Source organism: Phyllopteryx taeniolatus, chromosome 7 (genome assembly GCF_024500385.1).
Source record: "Phyllopteryx taeniolatus isolate TA_2022b chromosome 7, UOR_Ptae_1.2, whole genome shotgun sequence".
Classification (NCBI taxonomy): Eukaryota; Metazoa; Chordata; class Actinopteri; order Syngnathiformes; family Syngnathidae; genus Phyllopteryx; species Phyllopteryx taeniolatus.
Genome location: NC_084508.1, coordinates 16126060 through 16142700, shown reverse-complemented (window position 1 = coordinate 16142700; position 16641 = coordinate 16126060). Strand labels below are relative to the sequence as shown.

Sequence of the window (16641 nt, the reverse complement as noted above, 5' to 3'; positions counted from 1 at the left end):
AACATTTCCTGGCACGCACTGCGGTGCCGCTGTTACTTTCTCTCAGTTGAACAACTAGCTCCTGATTCTTGAAATGTGACGAAAAGAACAATCTTCTAAAAATGTAAAATCCTTGCTTTGGAGCTGCCCAAGAGGGCATAAATCCTTACACATGTCCAATAAAGCATTAGAATGAAATATTGTGAGCCAAAGGATCATACCGCTATATTAGGAATGAGTTTGGTCTTGCAACGAGTTGGCCTTTTAGACAGTGTAAACTAAACAGGCAACCGTCAGGGATTAAGCTAGAAGGCTTAATTTCATTTGAATCAAAGTTCGTACACACGCCAAGACAGTGGATAAGTCTATACTTGCATCTTAATGGAAACAGTTGGGGATAGTAGGCAATAAAATCAATCACTCAACCAGACGACATGATTAATAACCAATTACTGTGTTTTGGAATTCCACTTTTGTGTGCAGGTCCTTTTCTGTGCGCCAGTGCATAAAACAACATCGATTAAGGCATGGTTGGATGAATTTAGTGAACATAGTGTACTTGATAGCCCTGACCTTAACCCAGTTGAACATCTTTTGGGATGAACTACAACAGAGAGACAGTGAGCCAGACCATCTGTCTCTAACATCAGAGACCTCAGAATTCTCTTTCCTATTCGTACCCATTAGCACCTTTTTGTGAGGCGACACCGTAGAAATTTGAATCACAAAGAGATACTAACAACTAAAGACACATATACTGTTAAAAAAATAAGAAATAACAAATTTTTAAAAACACTGACCCCATGTCCTAGAAATACTCAGAAGACTTAGAAATAAATCAATTTGTACACAACAGAAAATGGGCATATTTATAAAAACACTCCTTACCTTGCACAATGAGTTTTACTCGCTCTGCTGTGATCCCTCCTTCATTTACAGCAATACACTCATACCAGCCTGAGTGATCTGGCGTAACAGCAGATACTTGAAGCGAGAGGTCAGTCAAGATGTGTACCCGTGGGTCCAAGCGGGCATCGAGACCCTCTCTCAGCCAGGTCAGGTTGAAGCTGACTGTGCTGACAACATGGCAGGTGAGGACAGCTTGGGATCCCGGAGAAGCTGTTACATTGCCTTGAACTGTGATGGCGGGAGGTGGCTCTGCAGAAGGAGGAAATCATATTAGTTTATATTATCAAGTATGAAATGCAAAGGTTTTCTTATAGACACTATTGTAGGGTAGCATTCTACACATTATAATGTAACAGTATGTTGACTGTCAGAAGATGTAAGAAGAACGGAAATATTTCTTGTTCTTGGCGTCCTTTTTTAATTACTGTAGAAGGATTGTACAAATATGACTTAACTGATATCCAAGAAACTTTGAGTAGACATGAGGTTTAGAACAAGGAAGCATCTAGTGGTGTGGATTATGGACGATTCTTTGAGACTGGTTTTATGGATCTCTGATCTTGGTGAGTGCAGTGCATGATACATACTGGGTTTTATGTCACTTGTGGTCCAGGTTCACTTAATGCCAGACCAACGGTAGAAGAGAAAAAATATATATATTGGGATAAAGCCGCAACTAATTGAACAGCGTTGGTGACGTATTGTGACAAAACTCAATAACGCTGACTTCCAAAAGATAATGATGTGTGGTATTTTTTACCAGCTGAATGAAATATATAACGCGAATAAAGGCTCCAGAAGCAGACATAACTGTTGATTTTCCCATTTTCCACCATCATTTTAGCATGGGTCCATGTCTTTGATCTATTTAATGATTATATTCCAGCTAAACTGGTCCAAACAACCCACACTATAAAAACCTCTACCAGACTTTGTTTAACCCTAATTTATCAAGTGTGAACGTCTTATCCTACAAAGCTTTCGCTATTTCTTGAGATGTGGAGTGTTATCAATTCCCCTCCAATCTTCCGCAGCTCCCAAGTCAAGCTAAACTGTGAAAAAAGGAAGACGAGGGAGCAGAGAGAGGAAATGGAAACTTGGGCTCCGATGCTGAGATTTTCTGGATTGGGAAAACCTTTATTCGTATCCGTATGACATCTGAATGTGTATTGTGTATTTGTAAATTTGGGTGCCTTACACCCTGTTTTGACTGTGACTGGCCCGGGAATAATGGAAAATGTTGTGGCTAACAACGATGTCTTTTGAACAACTGAAGCGATACATTGATTAACTCAATATTTTCCAACCTTTATTGAGACAAGCCATTTTACATTTTAAAGATCCCACAGTACACACACAAAAAATGGCCTCAAAATAATAGTTTCAAGGTGTATGACTACTTTTGCAAGCCCACTGTAGGTTTCGGAATTTCAACTTTTTTCCCGACATTATCCTTGGCCTCCTTTGAAGTGAGCTTGGGGGAGTTTCAAAAAGCAGGAAGTTTGGAAAGCAGCATTTGGACAAATATGACTTCTAGCAATCGTGCTGTAACTCGTCATAATTGAAAATATAATGTTCCATAAAAGATTTATATATAATGAGAAATGTGTTTGTACAAAAGCATAAAACTCATATGGTGTTATGGTGTCCTTGTTTTCTCTTATAGTTTTCATTCATTCATTCATCTTCCGTTCCGCTTTTCCTCTCTAGGGTCGCGGGCGTGCTGGAGCCTATCCCAGCTAACTCCGGGCGAGAGGCGGGGTACACCCTGAAATGGTCGCCAGCCTCTCGCAGGGCACGTATAAACAAACAACCATTCACACTCACATTCACACATACGGGCAATTTGGAGTCTTCAATTAACCTACCCTGCATGTTTCTGGGATGTGGGAGGAAACCGGAGTACCCGTAGAAAACCCACGCAGACACGGGGAGAACATGCAAACTCTACACAGGCGGGGCAGAGATTTGAACCCCGGTCCTCAGAACTGTGAGGAGGATGTGCTAACCAGTCTTATAGTTTTACTAACTGAAATGAACAAAGATTCATTTATTATTTATTAAATAAAAAACACAGAAACAACTTATTATTATTATTATCTCCCATTGATTGAAGACAAAAATGCGTAAAATTGCAGTTTGAATGAATTCAGGGATGCTTGTGAATATTATTATTTTAACCTAGAAAATATCCATATGTAAGTGTAAGTGACTTGTGTTCAAATTTGTGCTTACCTGATACATCCAGGAAGGTGCGAGCTCGTCCTGTCCCAGCACTGTTGACGGCAATGCACTCATAGTATCCTTCATCCTTTAAAGTTACCTCTTCTATCTCCCATGATGCCGTGTCAGACTCACTGGAATCAAATAAGTCTCAGAGCTTTAGGATATCCAACAATACAGAACATTGAAGTACATTTTCAGGTTATCTGGATGATAATTGTACAATGTGAAATCGCTTCTTTCTGTTTTCAGTTAAAACGGTTTAGTGTCCTTGTCATCGTCACTTCTAACCTGAATAGCTGATCCACCCCAAGTCGTCTTCCATCCCTGCTGAAGCGAAGCGTGAAGGGAATCAGGCTTTCCACTTGACATCTAACAGCCCCTTTCTGGAGATAATAACCATGCGTAGTTGCTGGCATCAGCATTTTTGGGGCATCTAACAAGAGATACATCCGAAAGCAAAGTTAATCCTTTATTGTGCATATTGTCAATATATTTACAGCCTGCATCGCTGACCTGGGATAATACTTGAAAAGGACACACTGGAAACTCTCTGGAACACAAAACCGTCCCGGTCATATCCTGTCACCCGCAGAAAAAACGCTTCATTTGGTGGAATCAAATCGGTGACGTTCCAGAGGCTGTATGGTTGGCGTTCAGGGTAGTAGCGGATTGGCAGAGTTTTAATAACTTTGCCTGTGATTGCCAAGAGCTCAAGCCTGTCAGCCCGAGCAGGTGGAGAAAGACCAGTTGTGTTCAGCAGGATGTGGGTGGGAACACCTGGACAGAATGTTCATTTATAGTTGAATTGTAATATTCAAAAACTAGTCCGATGATGACACAAAATTGAAAATAATGATTTAAGACAAACAAAGCTGTGTTGCCCCTTATTATTTGGAAAAACAATTTAACCTCACTAACCTTGGACTGGGCGACTGACTGTCTTTTTGAAATCCACAATGGGCTTTCGAGAGAACCCAGCTCGGAAGTCTATACTGCTGCGACCTGAGATTCGAACCGAGTGTCTTCCTTCACTAGAAGTCTGAAATTAAAAGAGGAGATCATGTAATAAATCTCCCAAACCCTTCATAAACTGTTCATGCGTAATGAACCCAGAATTGTACGGATCTGCGTAATATATATATAAACATCAGCAATATGAATTTGGACTACCGCAACAATAGCTGGGTTTCAGCCTTACTACATTCCTTGTTAGTTGCTCTCAAATAATAATAGAAGATGACCTGTAGGTTGTAGCTTCCTAGCTAGCTAATTCTGCTAGCTAATACTCTGTTTTTAGCCTTCTTGTTACTTTCAACTAAGAGGCCACACAAGGGTTGTAACCTCCTTGCTCACGTTTTCCATGGGTTTTAGTTCTTTTTGACGAATGATATACTGCACTCCACCCCACTACACCTACATGTCTTTAGCCTCTATCAAGCAATTCTTCACTAACTGTAATTGACTGCATTTGGGTTTTAGTGTCCTTGTCTCATGGTGTGCCGCTCGGTATGTTTGCCTGTTTGAGTATATCAAATTATGGTTGGGGTCGGCTCTTACTGGTATACAGAAATTAGCCTGTAAATGCTCTGTCTGGAATTCACTACAAATCTTTGCTGTTAACCATTCTGAACAGCTGTTGCTTTTATCTTTTCAAAAACAGACAGAGCAGGTAGGACCTCTGTTCAATAACAGCCTTTTGTGTGCTTGCAAGTGTCCACAAGCCAAAATGATTAAGTCTGACTGTCTGACATTCAAGCATCTTACACATGACCTTATAAAACATCCACAATTTGAAAATGATCCAATCAGTCAGACATTCATACTGTACTTTAATTAGACACACACAATCACTATAATCAAATACATCGAATGGCTCACGGTCTTCTTCTTTGATGCCTGGCCCACATTGGAGACTGAGTAATTACGATTAAAGTATATGTGTGGTGAGGTAAAACACCTTGGAGGTGTCGCAGCCTTAGCAGTGGGTGCACTTTAACTGTCAGTAGCATTTGCCTAACATGAAAGAGAACACTATTTTAAGATGACAAAACACCCTCTCAAAAGAATGCTAGTCAACAGAGTGGGTTCTAGTTTTGTACATACTGTAATACTGGGAAGATAACATCTGCTAAGTGAAGCTGCTAAAGCAATGCAATGCCACAAGGACAAAATGGATTAGGTGCAGACATCATTATGAAATGTGCAATTTACAACCCATTTTAACACACTGACCACTTTTACAGTGAAGAACAAGACAGTGTTCAAAGCTGTATATATTAAATGAGTAAACTAAACATTTTGGAAGAAAAACCACGCAAGTGTGAAATATTGGAAACAGACATTTTGCATGTAAGACAGCTGGGTAAAACACCTTCCTCAACCCCGCTGTAGAATATTTGATTGGAAGCAGATTAAAGCGGATCCAATTCCTTCTCAAACACAATCTATGGCCAGACCTTTAGACTTCTCTGTCCTGTCACACACTATTAACATTACTCAAAACCAGCATTACTCAAATCCCCATGAAGTGTGTTTCCACAGTTCTTTGAGAAACATATGAGAAAGAGTTCATATTAATCTTGAAAACAGCAAAGAGCTGTGGAGGAGTTGAGTTTGGAAAAGGGCTCCATGGTCAACACCATGAACAAGAATGCAGGAAGGTTTTTTTCTCTTTTTATTGGACTGAGATAAATGAGAATACAGGAACGATACAATAAGTGATCAAATGGGACAGAAGCCTTTAGATGAAAGCTGTCAATGTAATTATAAAGTACTTTTATTCAAGTTCCCGCAAAAATCGAATGAAAAGTTTAAATATCACAAGATGAAAAGAGCTCCCAGAAGTAACACACAGAATGCTGAATATTCCTATTGTACAAATCTTTCCAAGTAGGACCAAAGAAGAACAAGTTAGAAATGCGGAGCGCCTGCCTGTCTGCCTTCCTGTGTGAGAAATGGAAGGACCTTGTTGGACACAATATACTGGAAGCAATATATGAGAGCAGGGCCAGTGCACTGAGCATAATGAGTAATAAGAGTGTTACAGCTCATTGGATTGGGGCACCTGATCATTACATCCATAGGAACGGAAGATGGATCTCTTAGTTGGGGTTGTATTTGCAACGGCTGCGGCTTTTGGACTCTGACTTGCTTGGAAACATACCCAGAAATTTTTATTTGTTATGGAACATATTTAGTGATGTTACTGTCATATTTTCATATTCTTAAGCGGTCTTTTCTGTTATGTCTAGATGAGGACATACTGAATGCTCTCTAATAATGGCTGCCTGTGACAACCAGATGCACCAATCAGATTCATTTCCAACTCTATTCAGTACAATTGTACCTTTATTGTTACCCAGCTGCTCAAAAACATTACGATTACAATCACTACAAGCTTTTCTGCACTTGCTTTATTTAAACAAAGTAATAACTTCCCTCTTCACCATCTTTGCTTGTCCTCAAAATGTGAGGGGGGTTGTGGGCAATGTTATGTGATGCGGAAGTACTGTACATGTTTAAAGGACAGTTCTGGTGGAAAATCCTGATTCTTGTTAAGAAAATTGCCACTGGTTGTTAGGCTCCCAAATTTTAACAATACATCAAATTGATAAATTGAAATGATGTTTTAATTCGGCAGCAACCATATACTGTATTATTTTCTCTTAGTCAATTAAAAACAACAGATTATACACAGTACTCTTTTTGTAGAGGTGTAAGACCATAAACCTTTTGTGCAGAGCACAGGAAAGGTTGGGAACCAGTGGCGTTGATTGTACCTTGTAAGACAGAACTGGACTCAAAGTGCATTAAACATTATTTTTGAGGACACAGTAGTACTGGAACAGAAAGGTTGAGCACATAAAATTGTCAAAAAAATTTCTTGGTACGCTAAAGCAGTAAGATTTAAGAGCAACAGAAGAGCTGAGAGCAACCCATTATTTATGAATTCATTGGTCATGGTGTGTGTTACAGTTCCAATAAATAGCCAAATCCCTATGTAAAACTAAAACAGTGAACTTTAAAAAAAAAATGTTTCACTGGAGCACCTGAGTCATTTGGGATGCCACATTTATGGAGCTCATAGGTTTCCCAGTAAATCAAGTGAGTACTGACACAATAATGAAGCTATGCGGGTAAATGTCACAGCAGGGATCAGCAAAGAATACATGGCTCCTTCCACAAATCACTCAGGTAAAAATGCTTGTCATTTTCCAACATCTGGCGTTGACACTGTGAAATGTGTGTCCCAATTGGCATTACTTTGATAGAAGGGTGCCATTAATTTCAACAATACAAGGATGGTGCTACAGGATGTATGCCCAAGCAAAAATATAGGTGAGTGTTTCAGCCTCTTCACTACCTACCTGGACTGCTTGGAGAAAACATGCATGTCAAATTGATTGGTTATCACTGTATCTGAACACACTGACATATTAGCGCAGTAATTCAAATTAAGAACCTTCCTCCAAGGCCCAGCTGCCTGTGGGGTGTGATTTGTAACCTCAGTCCTGAACCATTTGCTGTAGGTCTTTTTAAAAGACAGCTTAGCGCTGGGATTTGTTGTTACAAGGTTGTAATGTCATTCACATTTCCAGGTAAAGACAGGATCTTATACCTTGATAGTCCATAACCCGGTCTGCGGGTCCTTGATGTTGACAACTTTGGCAGAGTTGGGAATGTGCAACAGCTCAGTCAGACCATCACTCTTCCCCATGATCCTCCCTGGAGGCAAAACATCAACATGGGGTTATTATTCGCCCCTTCGTAAAAATACATACATTTTCAAAGCCTACGCATGCATGGTAAAATATTGTCTATCAATTATTTATGGGATCTTAATTATCTCTTCCTGTTCTGTGTCATAAAAATACAGTCCATTTAAAAAGACAGTCTTAACACACATTTGAATGTATGTAACATTTATCTTACCCTGGGGGTTTATAATCTGGATGTCTGGTGTGGGGCCACTGAGAGAAACAGTGACTTCCTTGAGACTGGGGTCAAAGGGGATCTGCCAAGTGTTGCTGACTCCAGCGAAGTGATCAGTTGACAGCAGGTGGACCTTTGAGGACTGCACAGCCTCCTCCACCCATTTCAAAACCTATGACATAAAAAATGCCACCATTACTTGTTGACAATACATCTTTACATTGCTGATGATTGTGATCTGATCTGTCTGTCTATCAATCTTGTTTTGACCACATACTGTACTAATTGAGACTAATTCAACAGAGCCATTGCTGGGTGCAGCAAACTACTGTGCTCCATTTTCAATCAATTGCTTCAGTGCATGATTTATCAACAATCAATTCTACACATTGGCTGAATTACTAGAAATCCATTCATCAATTGTTATGTCCACACAGTCCAAAGTAATTTTGAGTGAATTAAAATAATTTGTAAAGATTGATACCAACTACATTCCTAATTAACTAGACCTGTAGTTCAATTCCATGAAAGACACATACAGAGAAGTTGTAAATTGTCTGCTCCTTTTTAAATTCTGCAGTTTTACCATGACTGACTGGTTTTATAACCATGGCCAAGGCATGTCTTAGTGAATCAAAATATTTTCCCGATGACTCAGACAACTTTAAACTTGCACTTCAAAGTTCGGAGGAGTACAGAAATGCAGGAATGCATTTCTATTTAGTAACACTCTTACCTCATTGACCTGTTTCTTGTCTAGATGGAAGACCTGTCCCGAGCTCGTGGAGGCGATTTCCTCATAAGCCTTGTAGCCAATGTGAGTCCTGTCATCACAGTCCCCCGTCAACACAAACACAACCTACAGTCACACACAATACAAATGTACGTCAGTCTGAATTATCACATAATATATATTTCCAAGAATAACAGACAAACCTGGGACTGTTTCTGCTGGATGAGTTGAAGGACATCATAGGTGAGCTTGTAATCTTTGGACCGGGCATCTGTAAAGACGTAAATGAAGGATCCGGGCAGTGAGATCTCCAGGGCAATTTTTATAGCACCAATGCTCATTTCTGGACAGTCGCCACCACCCTGGCAATGAAAACAGTATTGTTAGCACATTCCAAAGTTATAGTTCACAAATTAATTCATTTGAATATATCTCCTTGACGTAGTATCAATTCTGTACTTGTACACTTTGTTGGAGAAGAAATGCAACACATCAACATAGTTGTGTTACGCCATGACTCTTTTGACTGTGCCATACTACCATCGCATGCCAACACACTGACAGCTCAGTTTTTGTCGCATAAGAACAGTACCACTGCTCAAAAACGTTTCAAATGTTTGGCTTTTCAGCTCCACAATAATGTTGTCTGGTAAATTACTGACCAAAACCAGCCATACATGACATACATTTTCTATTAGGGTATTAGGGTGGTGGGAGAGCTGCAGCCTATTGCACCTAACTTTGCGTCAAAGACAGGGTACACTCTGGACTGGTCGCCATCCAATTGCTGTGACTTTCGCACCTGAGGACAATTTAGTGTCTTCAGTTAACCTAACATGTATGTTTTTGCAAAGTGGGAGGAAACCCATGCAAGCACACGGATAACATCACAGGACAACCTGAGTCGAAGTTCAAACTCAGAACATCTCCAGAACGGTTGTAATATTAAAGACATGATATCATTCAAATGAAAATATGCTTTAAAGTTTTATTTAAATGAAATCTAGCAATCAATCTGAAATAAAATTGCAGATTCGACACAATCGGCAAATGCCAAATTGTTGCTATTGATCCTCAAATTTGTGTATTGCTTCTTCTGTTTATGGTGGGGCATTGACCAGGAATGGAGCACACTGCAGTTGCATAAAAGTCCTCTCCTGTATGTGAATCATAACCCAACTTAAAGCGCATCCAATCGTAAAATTCTTGTGGACCTTAAAGATGGTGGGGCGTGCAGTCAGTCGTCACGTAACTGAGTGATACAGAGAGGAAACAAAGAAAGCAAGTAGATTAGAAAAGCATGTGATTGCCCTTCTTGGCTGCTATTCTTTGGTCAATATCTGTGTCTGACTGACTGCTTGTGTCAAAGAGAAACATGCTCTGCAGGATTGCAGGCATGAGACAGTCCTCAGACTGCTTTTGGACTCAGACACCTCCCCAAATTGACCAAAATATAACCCCAATATTGGCATACTCAAGTTATTTTTGAATTTATTTTTGAAGACATTTGTTTCTAAGATACCAAAACATTTAAAAACTCTTAATTGGTCAATAACTGAAATGTAGATTTAAAAAAAAAAAAACATCTTTGGACAAGTGGAAGGGTGAAGGAAGGACAGATAGGCATGCTAGTGCAGCAAGCAGGAAGTGAGAGGAAACTAGATTGTCTCCATGCTCCACACGACACACTCACACACCAGATTAGCACAAACTCAAGCCTAAGGATGCACAGACAATAGCCAACAGCTTGCTTTAAACTACTCTGAGGGATTCTTGCCGGTCTCCATTAGTTAGGGAGAGTCCAGATTTCATTCATTTGCAATGTGCACACAATAGGAAATAATAGAAGACTAAGATGGATTTGTGTTGATCAACACTGATCAAATTCTTGGGCTGTAGATCCTCTTGCTTCTGACACGATGTAAAGCGAATACACAAAAAAAACTAGCCCAATAAAGTCACTTGTATTCTCCTGTGAATGCAAAGTAGCAGACTAACTCACTAGGCTTCATTATCCATTCCTAAAAAAAATTCCAGCATGAGTTGTTTTGTGACATGACCTGCGTTTGCTGCCAGTCTGAACCTCTGTAAACCTGATGCCTGCCCAACCCACCTGAACGTACAGCTCCCTCAGCTCATACTGGAATTTCTTCGGGTCTGTTGTGATTGTTACCGGTCCGATTTCTGCAACAACAAAAAAATTAAAAACAATGTCTGTTTTAGAAAATGTAAAATAAGAATCATTACATTCGCTTTTGGCAAACGCTTAGCTCCAGGCAGTTGAAATTTTAAACAAGGTCCATGTCCAAAATTATTCATACCCTTTCTAAATACAGGCCATATTCAATGTTGTACATTTATAGTTACAATGCTGCAGATTATACAAAATGTTATAGTGATCCTTTACAATGGTCAAAAGCTTGTATTCCCAAACCGTTTCTGGGATATTAATAATTTAGTTTCATTATTTTAATGAAAGAACAATGAAATTTGGCAAATATTTTAAATGTACATTCCTCACACAACTTCCTGCTGTCTTTCAGCACTTTCTTGTAGCCAAACATACCCGACATATAAAAGCCAACAAATCCATCCAGCCTTTTTTTAGGACTGATCATGTTATGCGTGAGGTGTCGCATATCCCATCTGACTTAAGGCAGGAGGGAGGATACACCTTGGACTGGTTCCCAGACAATCACACAGCACAATAAAAATCACTCTAGCTCAACATTTGGCAAAGGTATGAATATTTTGGGGCTTAACTTTATATATGTCTGCTGTATGTTTTTGCAGAGGGAATACATTTAAGTTATCAAATGTTCACATTTTTTTCACGCTTTGACCCTCCGAGACTTGGGTTTTCAGTGTTGTGTTGGCAGTCACTGCTGTTTCTCGTCTTACTTTTTTTCTATCTGTTAATGAGCTGCTCAGCTCTTCTTAACTCAAACTGAATGACTTCAGCCACTGCAGCTGTGCTGTGGAATGAGCCTGATGATCGCTACAAAACAACACGTATGCAGACAAAGAAGCCACTTTGCAGTTTCCTTTTACCTTGAGATGATTAGATCAAATTAAAAAATACCCTAAAAACAACAGTCTTGAATTTGATCATTAGGTCCGGTCCCTGACCCAAAACGTTCGATAACAAATGGAGCAACCAAATCATTAGCACATAGGCAACTAGTTTGGTGATTATAGGAGGTTTCAATGGCTCTTTGAATAACTCTAAAAACAATTGTGCTACAATGCCCCGTTCACACCAACACTTCATCAGTAAGTTAGTTGAAAAACCAATCGCTACAGGGTTACTTGAAAAAGCTTTTAAGTTTCATTAGAGTACCCTATACCAAACCCATTTTGACAAATTAGCAGTGGTGTGCCGTCACATTCAGCAAGGCCATCTCTGCTGGCCTAAACACTATCAGAAACACTGACCTATATTTACAACCTACAGTAAATACTAATATTTGTTTATTTATATATGACTAATTTATTCCCAAAAGTTTTTCTTGTCTGCATTGCTTCCAGTACGTTTATGCGTTTGTAAGATTTTCTTTGTCCAATTATTATTATTTTTACGTATTTATTTTGTCCAATTAGATTTCAGCCGCGGTGTGGTGGAGACTGGTTAGCACATCTGCCTCACAGTTTTCAGATCCCAGGTACAAATCTGGCCTTCCTGTGTGGAGTTTGCATGTACTCCCTGTGCCTGCGTGGCTTTTCTCCGGGTACTCTGGTTTCCTCCCACATTCCAAAAACATGCAGGGTAGGTTAAATAAAGACTCTAAATTGTCCATAGGTGTGAATGTGAGTGAGAATGGTTGTTTGTTTATATGTGCCCTGCAAATGGCTGGTGACCAGTTCAGGGTGTACCCTGCCTCTTGCCCGAAGTCAGCTGAGGTAGGCGCCAGCATAGCCGCGACCTTAGTGAGGATAAGCGGAACGGAAGATGAATGAAGGAATGAAAACTATAAGAGAAAACAAGGACACCATATGAGTCTTATGCTTTTGTACAAACACATTTCTCATTATATAGAAATCTTTTGTGGAACATTATATTTTCAATTATGACGAGTTACAGCACGATTGCTAGATTGCATCCATCAATTTTTTGAACCGCTTATTCTCACTAGGGTCGCGGGCGTGCTGGAGCCTATACCAGGTATCTTCAGGTGAGAGGCGGGGTAAACCTTGAGCTGGTCGCCAGCCAATTGCAGGGCACATATAAAAATGTAAGTTAAACTACAGTATATTAGAAATGGGAATTTTTCTTTAACCAATTAGATTTCAAATTCTCCTCAGAGAGCCAGCTAGCTGGCCTACAATAACGTCAGCATTTTTCCGTCCTCGGATTGATTGGTCAGAGCAAACCATGTTCGACTAGCAAAACATGTCTGTAGCGATCTGCACACATTAATACATTTAATAATCATCATCTCTGGTGTATATGATGTATTTTATTTAAATGGTTTATGTTTTTTTGCTAGATAAATATTGATTCTGAAATTCTCCAGGAATGGAGTGTTTTGCAGTAAGACCCAAAAAAATTCAGGTGAGTATGCTGCAGGGACTGGCACTGATTACGCACAGGAACACTGGAAATGTCAGATAATGAACAAAATACAATTCTTATTTATTGGTGAACGGTACAATAATTACAGACAGTTGAAAACTGTCTTGTGTGTAATGTTTCTTCAGTGTTTTTGTGATATCCTTAGGAAATACAATAAGTGAGTCTCTCTTTGCTGGGCAAAATAAAAATAAAAATTTCAATCATACTAGCTACATAAATACCTCTGTAAAATGTTTTTATGTAAATAATATTTAATGTCAGTGGCTTCTGTGTGCAAAGATCCCTCACGTGTTCCAGATTCAATTTGTTACATTTACATGACGCAAACCAACGTGCCGTACAGGAGAAACCTGACTACAATCCTGGCTGGAGAGAAAAGGAAAGGAAATAAATGCTGTCTCCAAGATGACAAAGAACACATAATTGGCATGAGTAAGGCTAAGTGAATGAACTAAGAGTGAAAGAATGCTGGCAAAATTTGTTAAGAACAACCAAGGAAAAAAATGACCAGCATAGATCAGACAAACAGAACTAAAGATCTGCAACGTTTCCTTTTGTCTCAGTTTGACAGTAATACAAGTTGACATAAGTAAATAATCAAGCAAATAATCAAAGCCTCACCTATTCTTACAGCATCCATCTGTAATGCCATGAATGCAGGCCACATCTGCACATCACATGCAAGATGTAACCCTCAAATAATCATTTAATGAGGTGGACTAAAAGTTGGCAAATGTCATTTTCACCTCAGCCTAACATTCAGACTGAGGCTAATTTAGTTGGAATTGCATTTGTATTCACTGGGGTGTGACTTTCTTTTTCCTTACATCAACAGCATGGAATTCAGAGGCCACTCAACTGAGGGGGTCACAGTTACGGATGTCTTCACAGGAAATCATTTTTTTGGCAGCAGCGCAGTTCAGAAAAGCAGGGCAGCCATACATCTTTTCTCAGAATATGCCCTCTAATTGGGACCTAAAAAAATGGTTCTGTTCGGCCATGAACACATCGCCACTGATAAATGTCTGCACCAGTTTACCTGTTTTACTGGGCCATTTAGTGCACAGCAACTAATTGTTTTGGCCCAAACACTGAATACAAAGTATTAAAATTATTTTGTAAGAAGACATCTTCTACAAGTAGTAGAACTGTATCTGGCAAAGCAGACCAGGCCAACTGAAAAGGAAATGCTATGTTGTCTTAACTGCTCGTCCTTCACAAAAATAGTTAAACAAACAAAAGCACAGTCTTTGTAACCTCTGAGATTGAACAAAATCCTTTCAGTGCTGCTGCTTGATTCCTTGTGTTTTTTTAAATGTAACTTTTTAATACAAATATTGGTCGAGTTCCAATGGTACGACCTCAGTGGCAGTCGACTTAAACGTTGCCACTGTATCAGTGTGAGAAAGGGCAGTGAGGGTCTTACATTTTTGAGCCCACACACTCACATGTACAGTTCACAACAAGTAGCTGTTGCGGCACTTAAAAGGCAACAGAGGCTTTAAACACATGCTGCGCACTGTCATTCTGCTGACTCAGGGTAAAATGTGCCAGAACAAGAGTGGCTGTCAATGACCATCAGCTATGGGGTGTAATTCATTCCATTGGCCTCATTGAGAGAACACAATTGGAACTGCACGCTGTTCAGCATGCATTAGTGAGCATGCACATGTTCACTGTTATACTTTTGGGACCAAACTTAATTTTTGTACAATTAGGTTCATATTTTTATCAAACGTAATTCAAGTGCCAAGGCATCTCCCTAATAAGAAATCTAGATGTTGGTGGAAAACAAATGGGCTGTACATTTTAAGCAAGACCTTGCCTTGGCTCTGCTTCCTTCTTGTATTTTCCATAACGACAGTACAGCTAGGTTCCTTCTACTCCATTCTAAGCCCTCAATTCGCTCACTGCTTACCATGTTAGACAACCGTAGCCAATGTTTAATGACTTTTAGCCTGCAGTGACCAAGATGACAGGATTTTATTTCAAACTACTATAAATGAGCATGAGCATGTAATGGAAAGTTCCCCAACACGGAGGAGGACCACCGTGTTTATAGTCTGCTTATTGTGGCACCACTCCACTCAATACAGCAGTGGTATCACAGAATGTCGGGCCTCGATCTCACACTAACATTTGAGCTGCAAATCCACACATACACACACAAACTTGTATGAAACCAAAAATGAAGATCCTAACATACAAGAGACAAAGCAATCCGGATGAGGCGTTTGTTTCTGAGAGTGATGTGAGATCTGAAACCAATATGAGTCACTCATTTGACTGGTTTATCGCAGTTGGAGACACAACACAGATGAGTGAGTGACCCCAAGGGATGTCTTAATTATGTGCTCTGGGAATTGTTTGTACATTTATGAGGGCTAGTTATGGGTGGCTCTCGCACCGGTCGTGAAGAGATACATTCTAAGTCAGTGCCCAAAAACACAGCCACTGCCGGTTCCAAGCCTAGATTTAAAAAAAAATAGTGGGTGCGTTGTGTCAGGAAGGGCATCCGGTGTAAAAACTGTGCACGTAACCCGCTGTGGCCTTGATGGGACGAGCTGAAAGTGACAGCAACAATTTATATGTGGCTCTCAGGTGTGACCATTGGTCACTACACAGGGACATCTCTTGAGACACTTACTGTATATGTGCATTTGTGTGTGGGAAACAGATTGGTGGATTCATTCATAACTGCAATTGAGACTGCTGTCCATCCAAGAACACTAAACTGCAATGTGCTTGACGATAACATCCCAAATTAGTGTTTAGTGGAAGTTGCAGGTCATCTGTCAGCATGAGTCATGCATGTAGTACTTTCAGTCTGTATTGTCTACAAACACAATTCAAAGGGAATAAGAGCATAATCCTCTCGCTCTTAAGTAACTGAATTCTGCAGGCTGAGGCAATGGAATGTGTTAACGTTGGACCCATCGTGGCTCCACATAACCATGTATGATTCAAAAGTGCTTCAAATTACAATACCTAAAAGTGACCAATAATCAACACTTTCCTATAAGGAATTTGATGAAAATGAGATAAAACTGGATTTCTCATTTATTTATTTTATACGTATATCCTTAGACAAATGTATGTAATTGCACTAAATAAATTGGGATAACCTTTATTCTAGGTGTGTGAAGATTAGATATACTGTATGTTCCTATGTGGAATTCAAAGGTTGGCGCCACAGGGAGGCATGAGTTATACATTTTCAGACCTTGTCTGACCCCTGTCTCCACTGTTGACCCTTGACCTTAACGGCGTTCAACCATGCACTTGAACT

General features: G+C 39.7%; 1 protein-coding gene across 1 annotated transcript in view; it reads right to left on the bottom strand.

The window, feature by feature from the left end:
- hmcn1 (hemicentin 1) overlaps window positions 1–16641 on the bottom strand; it is an 82658-nt gene that overhangs the window by 54526 nt on the left and 11491 nt on the right. The window contains exons 2-11 of the mRNA XM_061779921.1: window positions 10893–10963; window positions 8983–9141; window positions 8783–8905; window positions 8047–8218; window positions 7733–7839; window positions 4033–4153; window positions 3628–3891; window positions 3403–3547; window positions 3124–3245; window positions 868–1137 (exon numbers count right to left, since the gene is read on the bottom strand). Coding sequence (XP_061635905.1) covers window positions 868–1137; window positions 3124–3245; window positions 3403–3547; window positions 3628–3891; window positions 4033–4153; window positions 7733–7839; window positions 8047–8218; window positions 8783–8905; window positions 8983–9141; window positions 10893–10963 — 1554 coding nt within the window. The remainder of the gene's footprint in view (window positions 1–867; window positions 1138–3123; window positions 3246–3402; window positions 3548–3627; window positions 3892–4032; window positions 4154–7732; window positions 7840–8046; window positions 8219–8782; window positions 8906–8982; window positions 9142–10892; window positions 10964–16641) is intronic.